At 45.2% G+C, this 26,722-nt stretch overlaps 1 protein-coding gene across 1 annotated transcript in view; it reads left to right on the top strand.

Annotated features, from left to right (window-relative positions):
• The window catches only part of LOC141257326 (uncharacterized), an 88,897-nt gene that overhangs the window by 16,423 nt on the left and 45,752 nt on the right, over positions 1–26,722 (top strand). The window contains exons 2-3 of the mRNA XM_073671764.1: positions 17,995–18,073; positions 19,714–20,195. Of these exons, the coding sequence (XP_073527865.1) occupies positions 17,995–18,073; positions 19,714–20,195 (561 nt within the window). The remainder of the gene's footprint in view (positions 1–17,994; positions 18,074–19,713; positions 20,196–26,722) is intronic.

The raw sequence follows: 26,722 nt of genomic DNA, 5'->3' as shown, positions 1-26,722 counted from the left end.
TGATGATGGGAGGACGGTACTGCGCTTAAACTGGGTCAATGGCATGATGTTTGGAGGGGATTAGAGCTGGAAATGAATTGAGTCTCGTATTGTACAAAGTATTTAAGAAAACCTGAAATGTCTTCTTTTTTTTTTACTTGGTGTAAAAGCCGCTGTTCTCCTGAATCTGACGTTCTTTTTCTTTTCTTCCTGCGCTTCTCCATTCCTGAGATATGACCTCTTCTTTCCTATATATAGATCTAGTCTTGTTAGCCAAGTGGGCGTCATCATAAAAAAAAACCACACCCACGAAGAAGAGTTGGTGGTCACGCCCACTTGGATAACGAGACTGGATTTATATACAGGGAAGATGGGGCCGTATCTCGGGAACGGAGAGGAGCAGAAACCAAAGAAAAACATCGCCGGATTCAGGAGAACATCGGCAATTAAACCAGGGGGGAAAAAAATTCATATTTACAAGTGACAGGTCATCTGATGCCTGAAGTGGTGATGAAGAAACCTATGAAAGCCTTACCCTTGCAGAAGCTCGGCCGATACAAGGTCAGAATACATCAGATCTATTCCTGCACATATTCTATACGTGCTCCACACACCCGCTCTGTTTCTTATCTTCGTGGTCATGCCCTTTCAGTTCACTCCGGTGCGTGGTGTGTAGGTGTTACTCTACACGTAGGCCCTTTAAAACCCCCTCGCCTGGAACTTTACTGTGCAGTTTACTGCAGCCGGTAATGCCATTATTCTCTACTGTACTTTATAATGGATATAATGATTAATCGAGACAGCGATTGCCTGCAGACACATCCCAGGGATTTCCCATAAGTGCTAAAACTCACAAAGACCTCGTATAATCGTTGTAAAATGGGTTTGGATGCTTACGTCACTCCCATAGGGTTCATCGGTGGTGGTGTCCAAAGGTTGGACCCAATGATCTGACAGTCATCACCTATCCAGCGCAGAAGTGACACATGTTCTGTCCGGAAGAAAAGTCAAAGCGATGAGCGAAGTTCTATAGTTCAACTGACAGTTTGGCCAAGGTTTTTTTTTTTTTACTAATAAAGATAAAGTAGAAATGAACTTTACTAAGTGTTTATATTTCCACAGTTAAAAGAAAACTCATTATACGACTTATTGTGTCACGTTCCTCTCATCACATTTATGGCCTCTCAAACTGAACAGTACATTTCGGCAACTACCTTCTATAAAGGGCATCTCCGCGTCAAATGGAAATACAGACTGAATCCATTTACAAACGTATAACTATAATACTGCTCCTATGTACAAGAATATAATACTGTCCCTATGTACAAGAATAAAACTACTATAATACTGCCCCTATGTACAAGAATATAATTACTATAATACTGCCCCTATGTACAAGAATATGACTACTATAATACTGCCCCTATGTACAAGAATATAACTACTATAATACTGCCCCTATGTACAAGAATATAACTACTATAATACTGCTCCTATGTATAAGAATATAACTACTATAATACTGCTCCTATGTATAAGAATATAACTACTATAATACTGCTCCCTATGTACAAGAATATAACTACTATACTACTGCCCCCTATGTACAAGAATATAACTACTATAATACAGCCCCCTATGTACAAGAATATAACTACTATAATACTGCTCCTATGTACAAGAATATAACTATTATAATACTGCTCCTATGTACAAGAATATAACTACTATAATACTGCCCCTATGTACAAGAATGTGACTACTATAATACTGCTCCCTATGTACAAGAATATGACTACTATAATACTGCTCCTATGTACAAGAATATGACTACTATAATACTGACCCCTATGTACAAGAATATAACTACTATAATACTGCCCCTATGTACAAGAATATGACTACTATAATACTGCCCCTATGTACAAGAATATAACTACTATAATACTGCTCCTATGTACAAGAATATGACTACTATAATACTGCCCCCTATGTACAAGAATATAACTACTATAATACTGCCCCTATGTACAAGAATATGACTACTATAATACTGCTCCTATGTACAAGAATATAACTACTATAATACTGCCCCTATGTACAAGAATATGACTACTATAATACTGCTCCTATGTACAAGAATATGACTACTATAATACTGCCCCCTATGTACAAGAATATGACTACTATAATACTGCTCCTATGTACAAGAATATGACTACTATAATACTGCCCCCTATGTACAAGAATATAACTACTATAATACTGCCCCCTATGTACAAGAATGTAGCTACTATAATACTGCTCCTATGTACAAGAATATAACTACTATAATACTGCCCCTATGTACAAGAATATAACTACTATAATACTGCTCCTATGTATAAGAATATAACTACTATAATACTGCTCCTATGTATAAGAATATAACTACTATAATACTGCTCCCTATGTACAAGAATATAACTACTATACTACTGCCCCCTATGTACAAGAATATAACTACTATAATACTGCCCCTATGTACAAGAATATAACTACTATAATACAGCCCCCTATGTACAAGAATATAACTACTATAATACTGCTCCTATGTACAAGAATATAACTATTATAATACTGCCCCTATGTACAAGAATATAACTACTATAATACTGCCCCCTATGTACAAGAATATAACTACTATAATACTGCCCCTATGTACAAGAATGTGACTACTATAATACGGCCCCTATGTACAAGAATATAACTACTATAATACTCCCCCTATGTACAAGAATATAACTACTATAACACTGCCCCCTATGTACAAGAATATAACTACTATAATACTGCCCCCTATGTACAAGAATATAACTACTATAATACTGCCCCCTATGTACAAGAATATAACTAATATAATACTGCCCCTATGTACAAGAATATAACTACTATAATACTGCCCCCTGTGTACAAGAATATAACTACTATAATACTGCCCCCATGTACAAGAATATAACTACTATAATACTGCCCCCTATGTACAGAAATATAACTACTATAATATTGCTCCATGTACAAGAATATAACTACTATAATACTGCCCCTAATTTAGGTGTTATTCTGTGTATCTCTGTCGCTCTCCTTTAACGTTCGGTCCACGTTGCTGTTAGAGGAAGCCTTTGATGCCTCGTTCTGCCCACAGCTGTCTTCCTGAGCGGCGTGCCAGTGTGAAAGCCTCACGCCCGCTAATGTCCTGGACGTTGAGCTGAACTTTCCATCCCTCTTGCGGTGAGGAATGATCATCCTTTTTTTTTTTTTTTTTTTTTAGGGAATAATTCTCTCACTTCGGTGGAAGCGTCTAATCATCCTTCGCGCCCGTTGCTGTCCTCTTAGTAAATATTTGACCCCGGGTTCGGTTTGGACCTTCCTTCTCTTTGAGTTGTATTTAAGGAGTAAACGCTGTTACCCCCTTTGCTGTATGCTCAGCGGGGGCACGTTGGGTCGTGTTGTCAATGAACCATTAATGACCAGTTACTGGGAATACGTTGCTGTTTCTTTCCGAGCTTGGCACTGCGCAGCGTGTCAGCACTGGCCTACTCTTCGTTGCCACTTGGCATCTGCGGGTGCGGAGTACTTCAGCTGCTGGAGGAAACTGCTTAAAGTATCAACAGGTTTAATAGCTTTTTTTTTTACATCACCCCATTAAACATGGCTGAATTTTTCTAGAAACCGCGCCACAACGGTCCTCTGATTGTGTCGGGTATTGTGGCTCAGCTCAATTCGGTTGGGAAGAAGATATTGGTTGGGGTGAAGAAGGTGGTCAATGAACTTGGAAGTCCATTTTTTCCAAAAAGCCAAAGCACCATTGTTCTAAGTTGAGTTTTTGAGTGTTTTTAATGATTGTTCCATAACACGGAAAGTAAAAATAATGAAGTCCTGTGGCCTGTGATTGGGCCTGGTGAGACCAATTTTGGTCACAATCACCTGGTCCTAAAGGGAACAGGGTCAGTGGAGCCCACCAAACCTAAAAGGGATTTCCCAACAGGTATGCCATAGAGATCTTATAGGGGTAAATTCTGCTGATTTTCGGTTAACTCTCAGGCGATGCGACCTCACTTTTTCTGTAGCCTCCTGCTTATTGTCTATGCGGTGCTGTTTCGATAACCCAGAAAATCCAAAATTCAGCCCTGTGGCCTTTAGAGTCAACTGGGGTTGAAATATGCCCTCAATCAAAGGAATGTTCTCAGTTAGATATTCCCTTTTTTTATTTTTTTGGTCCAATTATGTCCACAATTAGCTGGTCCTAGAGCGAAGAGAGTCAATGTGCCCCAAGCCCGGAGACCAGACCCTGGCAGGACGGGCGAGGCACTGAAGTCTGGCATTGTGGAGGCCTCTTCAGATCCAGTCAAGGAACTTGTAACTCAAGTGAGATGCTTGGAGTCTGATGGCTTCCTAGAACATTGAGACTATTGGTGACTGGGCGGAAACCTAAAAATACAGCTTGGCACTTGCTGATACTTTTAATTGTCGTCAAGTTCAGAAAATGTGCCTGTATTCTTAACGGGCCATAGGCATCTAAGTAAGTTATGCCATATCACATTTATCTTTTGGGGTCCCCTGCCAATTCTGAGCATTAAGGGGGCCACAGTCCTGGTGTAGAGCTACCTCTACTTTACAAATCGCCTTCTACACAGGCGACATTGGGGGAGAGAAGGATGGGCAGGGGGGATTTTAACACTCAATCCATTAATACACCTAAGAGAAAAGCCACTGGCAGATGGGTCTAAAGGTTGGTCAGAGGTTGGGTGTATCAGAAGTCTCTGCAGGGGAGTCAAAGATGTCAGAGGGGCCTAGAGGAAAGGAATAGAGAGGACAGGAGTCTGGAAGATGGAGACACAGGAGTCCAGAGGGAGAGGACAGAGGGGTCTGGAAGGTGGGGCAGAGGAGTTCAGAGGGAGAGGACAGAGGGGTCTGGAAGGTGGGGCAGAGGAGTCCAGAGGGAGAGGACAGAGGGGTCTGGAAGGTGGGGCAGAGGAGTCCAGAGGGAGAGGGCAGAGGGGTCTGGAAGGATGGGCAGAGGAGTTCAGAGGGAGAGGACAGAGGGGTCTGGAAGGTGGGGCAGAGGAGTCCAGAGGGAGAGGGCAGAGGGGTCTGGAAGGATGGGCAGAGGAGTTCAGAGGGAGAGGACAGAGGGGTCTGGAAGGTGGGGCAGAGGAGTCCAGAGGGAGAGGACAGAGGGGTATGGAAGGTTGGGCAGAGGAGTACAGGGGGAGAGGACAGAGGGGGCTGGAAGGTGGGGCAGAGGAGTCCAGAGGGAGAGGACATAGGGGTCTGGAAGGATGGGCAGAGGAGTCCAGAGGGAGAGGTGGGAGGGGTCTGGAAGGTGGGGCAGAGGAGTCCAGAGGGAGAGGACATAGGGGTCTGGAAGGTGGGGCAGAGGAGTCTAGAGGGAGAGGACATAGGGGTCTGGAAGGTGGGGCAGAGGAGTCTAGAGGGAGAGGACATAGGGGTCTGGAAGGTGGGGCAGAGGAGTCTAGAGGGAGAGGACAGAGGGGTCTGGAAGGATGGGCAGAGGAGTCCAGAGGGAGAGGACAGAGGGCTCTGGAAGGTGGGGCAGAGGAGTCCAGAGGGAGAGGACAGAGGGGTCTGGAAGGTGGGGCAGAGGAGTCCAGAGGGAGAGGACAGAGGGGTCTGGAAGGATGGGCAGAAGAGTTCAGAGGGAGAGGACAGAGGGGTCTGGAAGGTGGGGCAGAGGAGTCCAGAGGGAGAGGACAGAGGGGTCTGGAAGGTGGGGCAGAGGAGTCCAGAGGGAGAGGACAGAGGGGTATGGAAGGTTGGACAGAGGAGTACAGGGGGAGAGGACAGAGGGGGCTGGAAGGTGGGGCAGAGGAGTCCAGAGGGCGAGGACAGAGGGGTCTGGAAGGATGGGCAGAGGAGTCCAGAGGGAGAGGTGGGAGGGGTCTGGAAGGTGGGGCAGAGGAGTCCAGAGGGAGAGGACATAGGGGTCTGGAAGGTGGGGCAGAGGAGTCTAGAGGGAGAGGACATAGGGGTCTGGAAGGTGGGGCAGAGGAGTCTAGAGGGAGAGGACAGAGGGGTCTGGAAGGATGGGCAGAGGAGTCCAGAGGGAGAGGACAGAGGGGTCTGGAAGGTGGGGCAGAGGAGTCCAGAGGGAGAGGACAGAGGGGTCTGGAAGGTGGGGCAGAGGAGTCCAGAGGGAGAGGGCAGAGGGGTCTGGAAGGATGGGCAGAGGAGTTCAGAGGGAGAGGACAGAGGGGTCTGGAAGGTGGGGCAGAGGAGTCCAGAGGGAGAGGGCAGAGGGGTCTGGAAGGATGGGCAGAGGAGTTCAGAGGGAGAGGACAGAGGGGTCTGGAAGGTGGGGCAGAGGAGTCCAGAGGGAGAGGACAGAGGGGTCTGGAAGGATGGGCAGAGGAGTCCAGAGGGAGAGGTGGGAGGGGTCTGGAAGGTGGGGCAGAGGAGTCCAGAGGGAGAGGACATAGGGGTCTGGAAGGTGGGGCAGAGGAGTCTAGAGGGAGAGGACATAGGGGTCTGGAAGGTGGGGCAGAGGAGTCCAGAGGGAGAGGACAGAGGGGTCTGGAAGGTGGGGCAGAGGAGTCTAGAGGGAGAGGACAGAGGGGTCTGGAAGGATGGGCAGAGGAGTCCAGAGGGAGAGGACAGAGGGGTCTGGAAGGTGGGGCAGAGGAGTCCAGAGGGAGAGGGCAGAGGGGTCTGGAAGGATGGGCAGAGGAGTTCAGAGGGAGAGGACAGAGGGGTCTGGAAGGTGGGGCAGAGGAGTCCAGAGGGAGAGGACAGAGGGGTATGGAAGGTTGGACAGAGGAGTACAGGGGGAGAGGACAGAGGGGGCTGGAAGGTGGGGCAGAGGAGTCCAGAGGGAGAGGACAGAGGGGTATGGAAGGTTGGGCAGAGGAGTACAGGGGGAGAGGACAGAGGGGGCTGGAAGGATGGGCAGAGGAGTCTAGAGGGAGAGGACATAGGGGTCTGGAAGGTGGGGAAAAGGAGGACAGAGGGAGAGGGCAGAGGAGTCTAGAGGATGGAGACAGAGGTGACGGATGAAGGACAGAAGAATCTGGATGGGGACGGACAGATCGGACAGCGGCTTCCTTTGCTCTCCCTATTGAATAGACCAGTGCCGGGCTGAGCGGATCGTGTCATGGATGGGGGATTGGGGATAGCGTGTTGTCAGAGGATGAGCGTTTTCCAGCATCTGTCTGATGTGTACGGCATCTTTACATATTCGTTTTGACAAGTAACATGGCTGCTCCTTCAGCTCCGGTTCCTCTTTTTCCAGACTCCTGATTGGCAGACATACTGGATTATATCGCTGCGCCAAAATGCTATATCAGCAGGCTGATGGTGGAGCCTGGGGAAGCCGGTGACATTACTCAGAAAATATCTGATTTGCATTACAGAACTTGGCCTCCTCCAATCCCTTCCAAATCTGCATCCATTACTGGGTTGCACCTTCCTCTCCCTGACAGCCAGGACTGGACATGGGGGCACAAATAGATAATTACTGGGGGACTCCAGTTTTTGTCTGATTTCCTTGGCTGCCAGGGCCGATCCCGCTGATCCAGGTGCATCGTCCTCGCTGCCAATACTCTGGATTTACATGGCTAATTTCTCAGCCAAGTGCAGCCAGATCGTTCCTGTGCGGCTGAATGGAGGGCATTGTTCAGTAAGAGCCTGCGCCTGCACTTAAAGGGGCGATGAGCCTATAATACTACAGGAGCGATATAAGAGAAGGGCGCCTGCACTTAAAGGGGCGATGAGCCTATAATACTACAGGAGCGATATAAGAGAAGGGCGCCTGCACTTAAAGGGGCGATGAGCCTATAATACTACAGGAGCGATATAAGAGAAGGGCGCCTGTACTTAAAGGGGCGATGAGCCTATAATACTACAGGAGCGATATAAGAGAAGGGCGCCGGTCACTCCCCACATACACAGGGTGACATGGGTGGCCAGCACTTGGGGCTCATCTCAGAGGTGAACACAGTCGCTCATGGCTGATAACAGGGAACAAAGGAGTGCATTCAAGTGCTGAGCAAATGCCGAGAACATACTCTGACATAAATGTACTAACACAGTGGAAACAGTCAGCAAGCTTCTGTAAATGTTACGTGTCCAGTTGTGAATTTTGCAGTGTTTATAACCTGTAAGGAGCTACCAACCTGCTTGATGACGGTTTCCATGTGGAAATTGATGTTTTCTGAATATATACTGATAGATGATAAGGTTTGTGGTGTCACGTTTGTGTCTGCAGTGGATGCTGCTTGTAGCTTTAATGTGCTGTTTACATGGCGGGATTATATGAGTGAGGTCAGGACATGGATGACGCTGGGATTGTTTAGTCCTTATATGAACCCGGCGCTATAACTGATGCCGCTCAGTTCACGGACTTATCAGCTGATCTGTTAAAATGAGAGAACACTTAATATATCATAGACATGTTACATACAAAGCTGATCGTATGGAAAGTGTCACCCAAGGAAAAGGTGACAAGATACAAATCCTGTATTATATCCCAGAGCTGCACTCACTGTTCTGCTGGTGGAGTCACTGTGTACATACATTACATTACTGATCCTGAGTTACATCCTGTATTATACTCCAGAGCTGCACTCACTATTCTGCTGGTGCAGTCACTGTGTACATACTTTACATTACTGATCCTGAGTTACATCCTGTATTATACTCCAGAGCTGCACTCACTATTCTGCTGGTGCAGTCACTGTGTACATACTTTACATTACTGATCCTGAGTTACATCCTGTATTATACTCCAGAGCTGCACTCACTATTCTGCTGGTGCAGTCACTGTGTACATACATTACTGATCCTGAGTTACATCCTGTATTATACTCCAGAGCTGCACTCAATATTCTGCTGGTGCAGTCACTGTGTACATACATTACATTACTGATCCTGAGTTACATCCTGTATTATACTCCAGAGCTGCACTCACTATTCTGCTGGTGCAGTCACTGTGTACATACATTACTGATCCTGAGTTACATCCTGTATTATACTCCAGAGCTGCACTCACTGTTCTGCTGGTGGAGTCACTGTGTACATACATTACATTACTGATCCTGAGTTACATCCTGTATTATACTCCAGAGCTGCACTCACTATTCTGCTGGTGCAGTCACTGTACATACATTACTGATCCTGAGTTACATCCTGTATTATACTCCAGAGCTGCACTCACTGTTCTGCTGGTGGAGTCACTGTGTACATACATTACATTACTGATCCTGAGTTACATCCTGTATTATACTCCAGAGCTGCACTCACTATTCTGCTGGTGCAGTCACTGTGTACATACATTACATTACTGATCCTGAGTTACATCCTGTATTATACTCCAGAGCTGCACTCACTATTCTGCTGGTGCAGTCACTGTACATACATTACTGATCCTGAGTTACATCCTGTATTATACTCCAGAGCTGCACTCACTGTTCTGCTGGTGGAGTCACTGTGTACATACATTACATTACTGATCCTGAGTTACATCCTGTATTATCCTCCAGAGCTGCACTCACTATTCTGCTGGTGCAGTCACTGTGTACATACATTACATTACTGATCCTGAGTTACATCCTGTATTATACTCCAGAGCTGCACTCACTATTCTGCTGGTGCAGTCACTGTACATACATTACTGATCCTGAGTTACATCCTGTATTATACTCCAGAGCTGCACTCACTGTTCTGCTGGTGGAGTCACTGTGTACATACATTACATTACTGATCCTGAGTTACATCCTGTATTATACTCCAGAGCTGCACTCACTATTCTGCTGGTGCAGTCACTGTGTACATACATTACATTACTGATCCTGAGTTACATCCTGTATTATACTCCAGAGCTGCACTCACTATTCTGCTGGTGCAGTCACTGTACATACATTACTGATCCTGAGTTACATCCTGTATTATACTCCAGAGCTGCACTCACTGTTCTGCTGGTGGAGTCACTGTGTACATACATTACATTACTGATCCTGAGTTACATCCTGTATTATCCTCCAGAGCTGCACTCACTATTCTGCTGGTGCAGTCACTGTGTACATACATTACATTACTGATCCTGAGTTACATCCTGTATTATACTCCAGAGTTGCACTCACTATTCTGCTGGTGCAGTCACTGTACATACATTACTGATCCTGAGTTACATCCTGTATTATACTCCAGAGCTGCACTCACTGTTCTGCTGGTGGAGTCACTGTGTACATACATTACATTACTGATCCTGAGTTACATCCTGTATTATACTCCAGAGCTGCACTCACTATTCTGCTGGTGCAGTCACTGTGTACATACATTACATTACTGATCCTGAGTTACATCCTGTATTATACTCCAGAGCTGCACTCACTATTCTGCTGGTGCAGTCACTGTACATACATTACTGATCCTGAGTTACATCCTGTATTATACTCCAGAGCTGCACTCACTGTTCTGCTGGTGGAGTCACTGTGTACATACATTACATTACTGATCCTGAGTTACATCCTGTATTATCCTCCAGAGCTGCACTCACTATTCTGCTGGTGCAGTCACTGTGTACATACATTACATTACTGATCCTGAGTTACATCCTGTATTATACTCCAGAGCTGCACTCACTATTCTGCTGGTGCAGTCACTGTGTACATACATTACATTACTGATCCTGAGTTACATCCTGTATTATACTCCAGAGCTGCACTCACTATTCTGCTGGTGCAGTCACTGTGTACATACTTTACATTACTGATCCTGAGTTACATCCTGTATTATACTCCAGAGCTGCACTCACTATTCTGCTGGTGCAGTCACTGTGTACATACATTACTGATCCTGAGTTACATCCTGTATTATACTCCAGAGCTGCACTCAATATTCTGCTGGTGCAGTCACTGTGTACATACATTACATTACTGATCCTGAGTTACATCCTGTATTATACTCCAGAGCTGCACTCACTATTCTGCTGGTGCAGTCACTGTGTACATACATTACTGATCCTGAGTTACATCCTGTATTATACTCCAGAGCTGCACTCACTGTTCTGCTGGTGGAGTCACTGTGTACATACATTACATTACTGATCCTGAGTTACATCCTGTATTATACTCCAGAGCTGCACTCACTATTCTGCTGGTGCAGTCAATGTACATACATTACTGATCCTGAGTTACATCCTGTATTATACTCCAGAGCTGCACTCACTGTTCTGCTGGTGGAGTCACTGTGTACATACATTACATTACTGATCCTGAGTTACATCCTGTATTATACTCCAGAGCTGCACTCACTGTTCTGCTGGTGCAGTCACTGTGTACATACATTACATTACTGATCCTGAGTTACCTCCTGTATTATACTCCAGAGCTGCACTCACTATTCTGCTGGTGCAGTCACTGTGTACATACATTACATTACTGATCCTGAGTTACATCCTGTATTATACTCCAGAGCTGCACTCACTATTCTGCTGGTGCAGTCACTGTACATACATTACTGATCCTGAGTTACATCCTGTATTATACTCCAGAGCTGCACTCACTGTTCTGCTGGTGGAGTCACTGTGTACATACATTACATTACTGATCCTGAGTTACATCCTGTATTATCCTCCAGAGCTGCACTCACTATTCTGCTGGTGCAGTCACTGTGTACATACATTACATTACTGATCCTGAGTTACATCCTGTATTATACTCCAGAGCTGCACTCACTATTCTGCTGGTGGAGTCACTGTGTACATACATTACATTACTGATCCTGAGTTACATCCTGTATTATCCTCCAGAGCTGCACTCACTATTCTGCTGGTGCAGTCACTGTGTACATACATTACATTACTGATCCTGAGTTACATCCTGTATTATACTCCAGAGCTGCACTCACTGTTCTGCTGGTGGAGTCACTGTGTACATACATTACATTACTGATCCTGAGTTACATCCTGTATTATACTCCAGAGCTGCACTCACTATTCTGCTGGTGCAGTCAATGTACATACATTACTGATCCTGAGTTACATCCTGTATTATACTCCAGAGCTGCACTCACTGTTCTGCTGGTGGAGTCACTGTGTACATACATTACATTACTGATCCTGAGTTACATCCTGTATTATCCTCCAGAGCTGCACTCACTATTCTGCTGGTGCAGTCACTGTGTACATACATTACATTACTGATCCTGAGTTACATCCTGTATTATACTCCAGAACGGCACTCACTATTCTGCTGGTGGAGTCACTGTGTACATACATTACATTACTGATCCTGAGTTACATCCTGTATTATCCTCCAGAGCTGCACTCACTATTCTGCTGGTGCAGTCACTGTGTACATACATTACATTACTGATCCTGAGTTACATCCTGTATTATACTCCAGAGCTGCACTCAATATTCTGATGGTGTAGTCACTGTGTGCGGTTAAACTGTGGCCCAGGAAACAAAGCAATTTTTTTTCTTTACAGCAGAATATATCGTCCTCATCTCTAATCAGAAAGAGGAACCTTCTCTGATAATGATTCTTGTCACTGTAGAGATCTGGATTTGTAGATTGTAAAACCCGTGAAGATTCCTAACGTGAAGCACATGGCTGTGGTTAAACTGAATAACTTCATGGGTTTGCAGATTTTTACATTTTGATGATTTACACGACGACCACAAAGCTCGTCACATGTCTGATGTATGAAGCAAGAAATGGAAATACCCAGAGCACTGAGATACAATGTATCCTGCCACAGATAACTGCTAATGTGACCAACCAGAAATGCTGTAAAATGTATCTATGGAGCTTCATGAAAGAATAGGAAACAGCTCACCACTTTCACTTATGTGAAAATAAAATGATATCATACCATCCCTATGTACAAGAATATAACTACTATAATACTGCTCCTATGTACAAGAATATAACTACTATAATACTGCTCCTATGTACAAGAATATGACTACTATAATACTGCTCCTATGTACAAGAATATAACTACTATAATACTGCCCCTATGTACAAGAATATAACTACTATAATACTGTCCTCTATGTATAAGAATATAACTACTATAATACTGCCCCCTATGTACAAGAATATAACTACTATAATACTGCTCCTATGTACAAGAATATAACTACTTTAATACTGCCCCCTATGTACAAGAATGTAACTACTATAATACTGCTCCCTATGTACAAGAATATAACTACTATAATACTGCTCCTATGTACAAGAATATAACTACTATAATACTGCCCCTATGTACAAGAATATAACTACTATAATACTGCCCCCTATATACAAGAATATAACTACTATAATACTGCCCCCTATGTACAAGAATATAACTACTATAATACTGCCCCTATGTACAAGAATATAACTACTATAATACTGCCCCTATGTACAAGAATATAACTACTATAATACTGCCCCTATGTACAAGAATATAACTACTATAATACTGCCCCCTATATACAAGAATATAACTACTATAATACTGCCCTCTATGTACAAGAATATAACTACTATAATACTGCCCCTATGTACAAGAATATAACTACTATAATACTGCCCCTATGTACAAGAATATAACTACTATAATACTGCCCCCTATGTACAAGAATATAACTACTATAATACTGCCCCCTATGTACAAGAATATAACTACTATAATACTGCTCCCTATGTACAAGAATATAACTACTATAATACTGCTCCTATGTCACTGAAACTACCTAATTTGAATTTCCTGGTTATTGTGTAAAAAGTTGTAATATTTAAAGGGAATCTGTCATCTGTTTTTTTTGCTATGTGACCTGAGAGAAGCACAATGTAGGGGCAGAGAGCCTGATTCCAGGGATGTGTCATTTGCCCAGCAGTTTGCTGTAGTTTCTATACAATCAGTGTTTTATCAACAGGAGGTTATCCCTGCAGAACTAGGTGTCATGTGCTAGCAGTCCAGGTAATTGGTGTAACTCCACCCCCACCACTGATTGACAACTTCCTGTGTACATTGTCAGCAAGCTGCCAATCAGGGGTGTGGGCGGGGTTATACGCAGCTCAGCTTTCTGAGCAGGGCCGGCGTCAGCACCCGGCGTACCCGGGCAAGTGCCGGGGCCCTGGAAAATCAGAGGGGCCCAGCCGCCCACTCACTGTCGGGGCCCGGCCCACACACCCGCCCGCCCACTCACTCACTCACTGTCGGGGCCGGGCCCACACACCCACCCGCCCACTCACTGTCGGGGCCGGGCCCACACACCCACCCGCCCACTCACTGTCGGGGCCGGGCCCACACACCCACCTGCCCACTCACTGTCGGGGCCATGGCCGCATCTTCGGCACCTGTTCAGTGACGCAGGCGCTGCTTGATTGCCGGCACTCCCCCAATCCCAGAAATGGCCGCGCGCTGTCAGGCTGTGTCTGCTAGTAATGACACGGCAGGGTCGACGGCACTGCACCTTTAATTTTGCTTGTGTGTCGCCCCTGCCGCGTCATTACTAGCAGACACAGCCGCACAGCGCGCGGCCATGTCTGGGGGAGTGCCATCAAACACCGTCGGAGCGGAGGTCCTGCACAGATGGGGGGGGAGCGGCCCGGACCCGACCGCAAGTGGGCCCCTCTGATGGTCCAGGGCCATGAAGTCTGTGACACGCCGGGGGCCCTGCACTGCCCCATACCTGAGAAGCTGCTGGACAGGATACTGGACCGGGGACAGGTGAGTGAGGCTTCCCCAATCCCCATATTAAAAATACTTGTAATGGGTCTGTGTGAGTGCATGTATGTGAATGTCAGTGTGTATGACTGTGTATATATATTTGTCTGTTTTATATATGTCTTTAAGAATTTGTGTAAAAATATGTGTTTGTCTGTATGTGTACATATCTGTGTACCGTGTGTGCATGTCTGTGTACCGTGTGTGCGCGTGTGTCTGCGTACCGTGTGTGCGCGTGTGTCTGCGTACCGTGTGTGCGCGTGTGTCTGTGTACCGTGTGTGCGCGTGTGTCTGCGTACCGTGTGTGCGCGTGTGTCTGCGTACCGTGTGCGCGCGTGTGTCTGCGTACCGTGTGCGCGCGTGTGTCTGCGTACCGTGTGTGCGTGCGCATGTCTGCATATGTGAAGGATGAGGTGGCAGGCTGGGCCCTGTGTACTATATATATATATATATTTCTCCGCCGTATCTCTGCATCATGAATCGTGGTATGTGTTAAAGGGGCCACTGAGACTCTTTCGCCCGGGGCCCAGAAAAACCTGGAGCCGGCCCTGTTTCTGAGCACTGCTATATCTACAGCAAAGAAATCATTTTTTTCCTCTTTATATCAGTCTGTATTCATAGTATTGTTCAGAGAAGTGAATGAACCTTTGAATTTTTGATTTCTTTGAAATTTTCAACTTTTCCTTGTATAATCAAAACTTCTATAATTTTTTACTAAACTTTTGTTTTATTTCATTTTTTTCACCTTTCCAAGATCTCTGTTTGCTGTCAGAGAACAGGAACATTCTTTTTTTGCATTTTGCAGCTGAAAGCCTGGTACAGACCTCGTACTTCTCACGGCAGAGGGTTTGCTGCACTTGCGTCCAGACTGAACAGTCCTCAGTGTGTTCTCCCCATCAGCAGAACAATTCTCACTCCTGAGCTGATACATTGTATCACAGGCTGGACAGAACTGTAACAAATCCTCAGCTGTGAGAAGTAGTAGGGTGAGACGTGTGGCAATGTGTGATGGATGAGGGTTGCATCACTGGGACGGGATGTGAAAAGAAATGTCCACAATCACTCGCAGCAAGCAGAGATCTTGTATAATGGTGCGGCGCTGTGCACACCGAGGTAGCGACGTCTCTGCACAAAATTTTCTCTTAATTTTAGTTGTTTTTTTTTCCCCCTGAATTTTGGCGACGAAAAATCCAGATTTGTAATAAAGCTGAAATCCTGGGAGCGGTTCTGGAAAGTGGCAGATTCTCTTGGCCGAGGCCGATGCTGCTCTGACTTTCTTATGAAGTCGTTTTCCTGTTTATAAGCTCCTGGGACGAGGCGAAAGGGTCACCGGCCGCCGGCGCCAAGACTTTAACTCCACACTGGTCCAGAGTCGTAACCGTGTCACACCCGGATGGAGAGAATGTGCTCTCTCCCCATGCCACAGGAGCCTCCCCATGCCACTGTGAGCGGTGAGGTCTTATATAGACAGGTGTGTGCCTTGCCACAATTCTGTCTCTGAGCTCCTTGGGCAGTTCCTTTGAGCTGATGATTCTCATTTGGTCTGACATGCACTGTGAGCTGTGAGGTCTTATATAGACAGGTGTGTGCCTTTCCAAATCAAGTCCTATCAGTTTAATGAAACACAGCTGGACTCCAATGAAGGAGTAGAACCATCTCAAGGAGGATCACAAGGAAATGGACAGAATGTGACTTAAATATGAGTGTCTGAGCAAAGGGTCTGAATACTTATGACCATGTGATATTTCAGTTTTTCTTTTTTAATAAAATTTCTACATTTCTGTTTTTTTTCAGTCAAGATGGGGTGCAGAGTGTACTTTAATGAGAAAAAAATGAACTTTTTAGAATTTACCAAATGGCTGCAATGAAACAAAGAGTGAAACATTTAAAGGGGTCTGAATACTTTCCGTACTCACTGTATATATGTATACCACAGAATAATTGACAGATGTGTTTATGACGCAATGAAATCTGTGTAGAAATCTCCGGTGAGGATATCAGGGCTGTTATAGTTCTTACTACCCAGCTTTCCAAGACTCCTGCATGGGAGATCCACGTTAGTACTGAAGCAGAGTCACATATGTATCACTGAATAACTTGACAGATCTGTTCAGAACTCGTGGAAAGCTGAGTGAAAACCTCAGTGGAGACTATAATTAGGGTCATATTAGTAGTCACCCAGCTTTCCCAGACTCCAGACCTGTTTTTATAATTAAATGTGTGGGGGTGGGGGATTTAGCACAGAAAAAAACTGATAGATTTCCTTAGGATGTAAGGAAAGCTGAGCTAATTACTCCTATAATGGCGGCCATCGTGGTTGTCACCCAGTTTTTCCAGAATCTGGATTTTTGACAATGACATTTATTATTTTGTTTTCTTTTTCGGGTGGGGGCTACATTATGAATTATAATGGTGGGTGATATAAATAATACCGCCACCCCTTCTGCACTGTACTCTTCACACCTTCTGGTGCTGGTTCTGGAGGGATCCGGTTGCACCTGGTTCAGTCCTGGAGCGAAGCTCAGGGTCCCCCCCACCCCTCATATAACAGACTTGGGGCTCTGTGCTGATGGTTTCCTTCTGGGCACAGCTCCTACAAGTTTTGGAAGGAATGACGGCGACGCTTCCAAAAATCTAGTTTATGGCGGATTTTTTATAGGTCAGAAAACTTTCCAGGAACCTTCAGCGCAATAAGTAATTTATTAATCGGGTTTTTGGCCTTTAGGAAATCAGATTGTCAGCGCCTGCAAACCGGGCGGAGACCCTCTGTACTGTGCAATTATGGGATTTAAAGGGGCACCTCACCTCGAATCATAAAATATACAAAGAGAGATAAAATATCTTTAATACTTTATTGGTTGTTTTTGTTCTGCAGTGTTGAAATAAAAAAATGGCTGTTTTTGAGTGGAAACCATCAGCAAGCAGGCTGGATCTTGATCTGACACATTCTGTCTATTTTGTGAAGTCTTAATATCAGGAAGTTATCAGGAGTTTATTGTGTGTGAAAACAAAGTAGTAAAATAGTGGCAGCAAAATAATACAGCGCCTTACCTGCTTGCTGACAGTTTCCAGAAGCTTAATCATTGTGCACTGAAATGTTTTGTAACTTTCTAATAGACTTTTTGCTTTAATTTCTCCCTTTTTTAAGAATTCTGCTTGCTGTGAGTGAATAGAAATATTTTTTCTTGCGTCCTGAAAACAGAATATTTCTCACGGCTGAGGATTTGTTACCACCGATGAATATACGGATTGTTTACCGCAGTCAGTAAATGTTTCTTTCGCCTTTTTCAGATTTCATACCCCCCGAGCGATGAGGACGACAGCGACGATTCAGAAGGAGAAAATCAGGAGCTTGCGCAGATCGACAAAGGTTAGAGGTTAAAGAAGGACCGCTGCTCGTCGGGGTGCATGGTTTTAAGATTGAGGCGGTTCGGGAGACCTACTGACATCATCAGTGCAAAAATCTTCTACGATAAGGGTTACCTGCTCAAAAAGGAACACTGACCTACTATTGTTTTCTGTTATCAGGCATTTCACACGGACTGTTGAGGTTTTCTATGAGATAATTGACAAAAACCTCCAGAAAATACCTGACCCTTTATTGAGCCCCTCCAGATTTAGTCACAACGTGTAGTATAGGATTTAATGGTGGGCAAATGGAATCAACATGGCTGATATTCAAAAACATCACCTTGCATAAGGCGTCATATTTACTATTACATGATCCCATGTAAAATAACTTTATTTCCTTTTTTCACAATCAACATTGCCTTTAAAGGGGACCTAACAGTTTCCATAAATATGTAATTTTTATAAATGGTGTAAAAGCCGCTGTTTTCCCGAATCCGGCGCTGTTTTTCTTTTGTTTCTGCTCCTCTCCGTTCCTGAGATATGGCCTTGTCTTCCCTGTATATAAATCTAGTCGTCTTATTTAACTGGGCGTGGTTCGCAAGACCACGCCCATAGAGGAGAGTTGAGGACGACGCCCACTTCAATTAGGAGACTAGATTTATATACAGGGAAGACGAGGCCATATCTCAGGAACGGATAGGAGCAGAAACAAAAGGAAAACTGCGCCGGATTCAGGAGAACAGCGGCATTTACACCAGGTAAAAGAAATCACATATTTATGGTGAGTGAAATGTCCCTTTAAGACATTATACACACTCTGGATCTTCTCAGTCAGCACCAGTACCCTCCAGAACAGGCATCTCATCCAGAAAAGTAGTACCACACTCTGCTCTGATGTGGACAAGGGGGCAAGAGCCCCAGATTGGGTGTGCAGTCATGATTCGGGGCTTTTTTATGGTTCAGAGCATGACTATGAGGTCAAACTTCTGAGCCATCGGTAGCACTAGAGAAAGTTTTCTTATTTTCCCCAGAATTACTTCCTTAGATCTTGTCAATGAGAACCTGAAGTGTTGGGAACTGAATTATAGGGTGTTTTATTAAAGATATTGTCCTATTACCAAGGAGGTGAGAAAAATTAAAAAAATTGGTACTCTCCTTCTGGTCCGCTGGTGCTTCTTCATAGTCAGTGCTACAGCAATATCTCAGGAATTACTTGACCCCTCTGCCAGTTGCTAATCCCATTAGAGTGATGGGGGTCCATTAGTAAGGAATCATCCATGAGTAGACAACCCCTTTAAGTCCAACTCTGTTTAACCCAGACACTTAAAAATATCATTCTTCCAGGAAGAGTGCCTCTCTTTTACATCGATTACCCAAAAAGTAAGCTGAGCTGTAATACCAGATGCAGCCTATTGACATAGGTGGCGCTGTTTTTATTAAATATTCATGTAATACACGAGTGCTGGGTCATTTAGAGACCACCCATGAGAGGATAGTTAGAATGTCTGTGGTTGGTGGAGAGTGGTGGTTTGCGTAATGGACCGGTGGAAAGTCCTGGGGATGAAGATGTCTGGGCCTGGGGGTTAGTGATGTAGGAAGGGTTCTGAGATCTTCGACATCTATATATATATATTTTTTTTTTTTGCATGGTCCTGACAGAGAGAAGACGAAATTGTGTCCTAACCCCATTGGCCACCAATCAGATGCAGAACCAAGGCAACCAGTGCTGTAAAGTGAGATCCATCTTCCACCCTGGCCTGGACCGGCACAGCTCGGAAGAGGAGCTGGAACGAATCAGTAGGGAATTTGCTGTGGAAAAGCGCAAGTGGTCTCAGGTCAGCCGACTGAGCTGCCACAGCGACAACACGTCGTCCAGCGACGAGGAGGTCAAACACTTGTGCGCCATGTCGTTCAGGCCTGTTGAGCAGGCGGACGGTTTGCGCGGAACTTCGAGTCCCATCCTGTTTAGTGCCTCCCCTCCTAAGAGACTACAGCCCCTAAACCGGATCCCGGCCTCCCGGCCTCTTATTTTCACCAGTATGGGGTCCACGTTTGACCAAGGAATGCCATGTAAAAGACACAGACAAGGTTACGGAGACAAGAACTGCAGACCCAGCCTGGATCTGGAAAAGATGCAACAGGTAAGTCCGAATTCATTCATTAATGGCCTGCAGATGTAGGGGTCATTGTGGGTCTATGTGTAGTCAACTCCCGGTTGGGCTTCAGGTGGCCATGACTTGGTAGCTGTCCCTCTCGTATGGTACCACTCCATTTTTGCCTAAGTTCGGGCCAGCTCGTCACGTCTGCCGGAGCCGGACATATTTTTCTGACCACCTTCATATTACTTATGTTACATTTGGTGCCACAAACCTCAAACTTGACCGTCTAGTGATAGTCATATTTGCCGTTCTAAATTAAGGCTTTAAAGTTCAAAAAAATCTCGGTTGTGATGTTGTGTCAGAGATGTAGATCTGGAGTCTGAGGACGTCCATTGTGGACACAGTCCTGCTGAATCCGCACAAGAAAGCCCCGGGGCTCAGAAATCCAGTTTTGCCACCTTCAGAGGTTGACTGATCATCTCCTTGGGCATAAGCTTTACTGCTCGGGCTGATCACGTCTACACCGCAGAGATGGTGACACATTATCTCCCGGCGTCAGGGACCTCATTTTTTGTTATTTTTGCCCTGTTCCATTTTTTTTTTCAGTATCTTTTACGCACACGAAATGCATTTGTTAATGTCAGCAGTGAGGAATCCGCACAGACCTGCGGCGGCAGGTGGCCCGTCAGGGGTGGAATGTGCAGCTTACAACACTTCCTGCAGTTCTCGGCTTTGTCTACGGTTTTCACCACGACGTCTTTACAAGACTTTAGTTTTGTCTCAGTTCTTAGTCATCAGTGACACAAGAAGATTTAAAGGGCAACTCCACCCTCTAATGAAAGCCAACAGATCCTTTGTGTGTATACCTTCTTTCTCACTGTCACAGGTGACCACTACTGATGTAGACCAGCATGGCGATACAGATACACCACAAATCTATTTCTCCCTCTCCCCCTTTCTCTCTCCCTCTCCCTCTCCCCCTTTCTCTCTCCCTCTCCCTCTCCCCCTTTCTCTCTCCCTCTCCCCCTTTCTCTCTCCCTCTCCCCCTTTCTCTCTCCCTCTCCCTCTCCCCCTTTCTCTCTCCCTCTCCCCCTTTCTCTCTCCCTCTCCTTCTCCCCCTTTCTCTCTCCCTCTCCCCCTTTCTCTCTCTCCCTCTCCCCCTTTCTCTCTCTCCCTCTCCCCCTTTCTCTCTCCCTCTCCCCCTTTCTCTCTCCCTCTCCCCCTTTCTCTCTCCCTCTCCCCCTTTCTCTCTCCCTCTCCCCCTTTCTCTCTCCCTCTCCCCCTTTCTCTCTCCCTCTCCCCCTTTCTCTCTCCCTCTCCCCCTTTCTCTCTCCCTCTCCCCCTTTCTCTCTCCCTCTCCCCCTTTCTCTCTCCCTCTCCCCCTTTCTCTCTCCCTCTCCCCCTTTCTCTCTCCCTCTCCCCCTTTCTCTCTCCCTCTCCCCCTTTCTCTCTCCCTCTCCCCCTTTCTCTCTCCCTCTCCCCCTTTCTCTCTCCCTCTCCCCCTTTCTCTCTCCCTCTCCCCCTTTCTCTCTCCCTCTCCCCCTTTCTCTCTCCCTCTCCCTCTCCCCCTTTCTCTCTCCCTCTCTCTCTCCCCCTTTCTCTCTCTCTCCCCCTTTCTCTCTCCCTCTCCCCCTTTCTCTCTCTCTCTCCCCCTTTCTCTCTCTCTCTCTCTCTCTCTCTCCCTCGCTCCCTTTCTCTCTCTCTCTCTCTCTCTCTCTCTCTCTCTCTCCCTCGCTCCCTTTCTCTCTCTCTCTCTCTCTCTCTCTCTCTCTCTCTCTCTCCCTCGCTCCCTTTCTCTCTCTCTCTCTCTCTCTCTTGCGCTCGCTCCCTTTCTCTCTCTCTCTCTCTCTCTTGCGCTCGCTCCCTTTCTCTCTCTCTCTCTCTCTCTCTCTCTCTCGCTCCCTTTCTCTCTCTCTCTCTCTCTCTCTCTCTCGCGCTCGCTCCCTTTCTCTTTATCTCTCTCTCTCTCGCTCTTGCGCTCCCTTTTCTCTCGCTCCCTCGCTCCGGAGAGAGCCGCTAATGAACAGCCCAGTGCTGGGCGCCGCCTGGAAGAGGATGGCACGGGGTCGTAGTAGAACATAAAAAGGATTTATTAGTAGAGTAGAAACATAAGACAACGCGTTTCCGTGCAGGCTTTGCACCGTCATCATATTACGAGATTTTCTAATCTTGTCCTATAGTAACCGACCTTTTGCAAAACTTTATTGCAATGTGGCTCAAATTTCTACTTCCTGTCGTGGATTTCACAGACTAACGTGAGCCCACCAGCCAAGTCCTATAACCCTGATCACTGCAGGAATATTTTGACTTTGTTCATGAAAATAACTTTTTGATCTGGGAGAATTTAATTTTGACTCTATAACTGTATACAAGTTAAAGGGGATTAAACCAGTTTGACTCCAAGAATATCCAGGAAGCTGCCGGAATAAAGCGAGATGTCCCTGACTCCCAAAGCCTCGTAAACCTCCCAGAAATCTGCAGTTCTGTGATACCGAATGCTCCATAACGGGATATTAGGGAAAACAATTTTTAAGTCTTTGTTCAGACAGAGGTTATTGAGATGTCCAAAAACGATGCGTTTTTCAAGTTGAAACCACCTCTGTAAATGCTCCTTTTTTTTGGAGAGTATTTGGAGGAGTTTTCCTTTTCCGGAAGAGTTTGTTTTTTTTGCAACCTTCTAGTTGGAAAGCTCCTAGTTTGGAGCATTTTTGATCAGAAGCCGTTTTATAGAACGGACATGTTCTTACTTTTCTCTAATTAGTCAATTTTCAGCAAAAATTTTTGAAAAAAACAACTTCTCATATGAACAGCAAAGAGGATTAACATTAAAACGAGTGGGAAAAGTATTTCAAGCAATTCTTGTGGCACATTTTGGAGCAGATTAGCTTAGAATTTTTTTTTTTTTTTTTTTTTTAAAAACCATCAGTACAATCCCCCTCCAAAATAGGCATCCATGAAATTTGGTAAATAAGGATAAAAAACGCTCCTTTCTTGCCTATGGTTGTCTTTGGTGCAGGAGCGCGGTCTCTTCTCTGTGCAGCGGCTCGGTCTCTTCTCTGTGCCGCGGCTCGGTCTCTTCTCTGTGCCGCGGCTCGGTCTCTTCTCTGTGCCGCGGCTCGGTCTCTTCTCTGTGCCGCGGCTCGGTCTCTTCTCTGTGCCGCGGCTCGGTCTCTTCTCTGTGCCGCGGCTCGGTCTCTTCTCTGTGCCGCGGCTCGGTCTCTTCTCTGTGCCGCGGCTCGGTCTCTTCTCTGTGCCGCGGCTCGGTCTCTTCTCTGTGCCGCGGCTCGGTCTCTTCTCTGTGCCGCGGCTCGGTCTCTTCTCTGTGCCGCGGCTCGGTCTCTTCTCTGTGCCGCGGCTCGGTCTCTTCTCTGTGCCGCGGCTCGGTCTCTTCTCTGTGCCGCGGCTCGGTCTCTTCTCTGTGCCGCGGCTCGGTCTCTTCTCTGTGCCGCGGCTCGGTCTCTTCTCTGTGCCGCGGCTCGGTCTCTTCTCTGTGCCGCGGCTCGGTCTCTTCTCTGTGCCGCGGCTCGGTCTCTTCTCTGTGCCGCGGCTCGGTCTCTTCTCTGTGCCGCGGCTCGGTCTCTTCTCTGTGCCGCGGCTCGGTCTCTTCTCTGTGCCGCGGCTCGGTCTCTTCTCTGTGCCGCGGCTCGGTCTCTTCTCTGTGCCGCGGCTCGGTCTCTTCTCTGTGCCGCGGCTCGGTCTCTTCTCTGTGCCGCGGCTCGGTCTCTTCTCTGTGCCGCGGCTCGGTCTCTTCTCTGTGCCGCGGCTCGGTCTCTTCTCTGTGCCGCGGCTCGGTCTCTTCTCTGTGCCGCGGCTCGGTCTCTTCTCTGTGCCGCGGCTCGGTCTCTTCTCTGTGCCGCGGCTCGGTCTCTTCTCTGTGCCGCGGCTCGGTCTCTTCTCTGTGCCGCGGCTCGGTCTCTTCTCTGTGCCGCGGCTCGGTCTCTTCTCTGTGCCGCGGCTCGGTCTCATCTGCAATACCACATACAACCTATAGACTGGAGTACTGCTGTTTCTAGAAGAAAGCAAATTGTGCATGGCCGCAGACAAGGCTGGACTGAGCGAGGCAAGAGAGATGATCCTGACAAGTGATAAAAGTTTCTTAAAGGAAGGGCAGTGTCTTGTAGGGTGTTCCCTAGCCCTTACTTTTTGGTGTGCGGGATGGTAGCGACCCTAATATATTATACTGAGACTCGTGGAATTATCTTCCCATACAACCGACCATATTCTGTGTGATCTTGCCAGGACTGGGTGTCTCTGCCATGTAAGCATATTGCACACCATACTGTCTGCAGATGAGCGGCGACCCCCTCCCGTGTCTGCAGCTCTCGGCTGGGTCGCTCCAGGCTGGAGGTTGAGTAACATTTGTCCCAGTTTCCACCGCAGCCACTTTTATATTATTAGAAAGTAAAGTTAATGGGATGAAGCCGCTTCAGTTACGTAGTGCACAGACAAGTCCGGGCTGCAAACAACAAGCCGGGGTTGACTGTGCCATCTGAGGCAAGGTAATCCCTGCTCCATGTGCTCTGCGGGTGTTTTACTCTTAAAAGGATCCTGCATTTAAAGGGACATTAACCTTAAATTGATCATGTAATGTCCTGTTAATACATTCCAGGCTGATTACTCAATGCCCCGAAGCCTGTGACTACAAGCAGACAAACAAAGGACCTGGAACAGGAATGGTTCATTAAGCTATGTTTTATAATTACTAATTAATGGTCTGTGATAAGAAGACGCATAATAACTAACAGAATATGTATTCTTCATTGTTATATAATGTAACCCTTTAAACTGCATATTACAGAGGCACCTAGAAATATAGCTGTATCACGCTAATACTGCCCCTATGTACAAGAATCTAACTACTATAATACTGCCCCTATGTACAAGAATATAACTACTATAATACTGCCCCCTATGTACAAGAATATAACTACTATAATACTGTCCCCTATGTACAAGAATATAACTACTATAATACTGCTCCTATGTACAAGAATGTAACTACTATAATACTGCCCCCTATGTACAAGAATATAACTACTATAATACTGCCCCTATGTACAAGAATATAACTACTATAATACTGCCCCCTATGTACAAGAATATAACTACTATAATACTGCCCCCTATGTACAAGAATATAACTACTATAATACTGCTCCTATGTACAGGAATGTAACTACTATAATACTGCTCCTATGTACAAGAATATAACAACTATAATACTGCTCCTATGTACAAGAATATAACTACTATAATACTGCTCCTATGTACAAGAATATAACTACTATAATACTGCCCCTATGTACAAGAATATAACTACTATAATACTGCCCCTATGTACAAGAATATAACTACTATAATACTACCCCTATGTACAAGAATATAACTACTATAATACTACCCCCTATGTACAAGAATATAACTACTATAATACTGCCCCCTATGTACAAGAATATAACTACTATAATACTGCTCCTATGTACAAGAATATAACTACTATAATACTGCCCCTATGTACAAGAATATAACTACTATAATACTGCCCCTATGTACAAGAATATAACTACTATAATATTGTACTTTATGTATAAGAATATAACTACTATAATACTGCCCCCTTTGTACAAGAATATAACTACTATAATACTGCCCCTATGTACAAGAATATAACTACTATAATACTGCCCCTATGTACAAGAATATAACTACTATAATACTGCCCCTATGTACAAGAATATAACTACTATAATACTGCCCCTATGTACAACAATATAACTACTATAATACTGCCCCCTATGTACAAGAATATAACTACTATAATACTGCCCCCTATGTACAACAATATAGCTACTATAATACTGCCCCATATGTACATGAATATAACTACTATAACACTGCCCCCTATGTACAAGAATATAACTACTATAATATTGTACTTTATGTATAAGAATATAACTACTATAATACTGCCCCTATGTACAACAATATAACTACTATAATACTGCCCCCTATGTACAAGAATATAACTACTATAATACTGCCCCCTATGTACAACAATATAGCTACTATAATACTGCCCCTATGTACAAGAATATAACTACTATAATACTGCCCCTATGTACAAGAATATAACTACTATAATACTGCCCCTATGTACAAGAATATAACTACTATAATACTGCCCCTATGTACAAGAATATAACTACTATAATACTGCCCCTATGTACAACAATATAACTACTATAATACTGCCCCCTATGTACAAGAATATAACTACTATAATACTGCCCCCTATGTACAACAATATAGCTACTATAATACTGCCCCATATGTACATGAATATAACTACTATAATACTGCCCCCTATGTACAAGAATATAGCTACTATAATACTGCCCCATATGTACATGAATATAGCTACTATAATACTGCCCCATATGTACATGAATATAACTACTATAATACTGCCCCCTATGTACAAGAATATAACTACTATAATACTGCTCCTATGTACAAGAATGTAACTACTATAATACTGCCCCTATGTACAAGAATATAACTACTATAAT

The sequence above is a fragment of the Phyllobates terribilis genome, unplaced genomic scaffold (assembly GCF_046119375.1).
Source record: "Phyllobates terribilis strain yellow unplaced genomic scaffold, ASM4611937v1 Scaffold_3__8_contigs__length_932513732, whole genome shotgun sequence".
In the NCBI taxonomy this organism is placed as follows: Eukaryota; Metazoa; Chordata; class Amphibia; order Anura; family Dendrobatidae; genus Phyllobates; species Phyllobates terribilis.
Note: the sequence above shows the minus strand (reverse complement) of the source record. Positions and strands in the feature narration are given on the sequence as shown.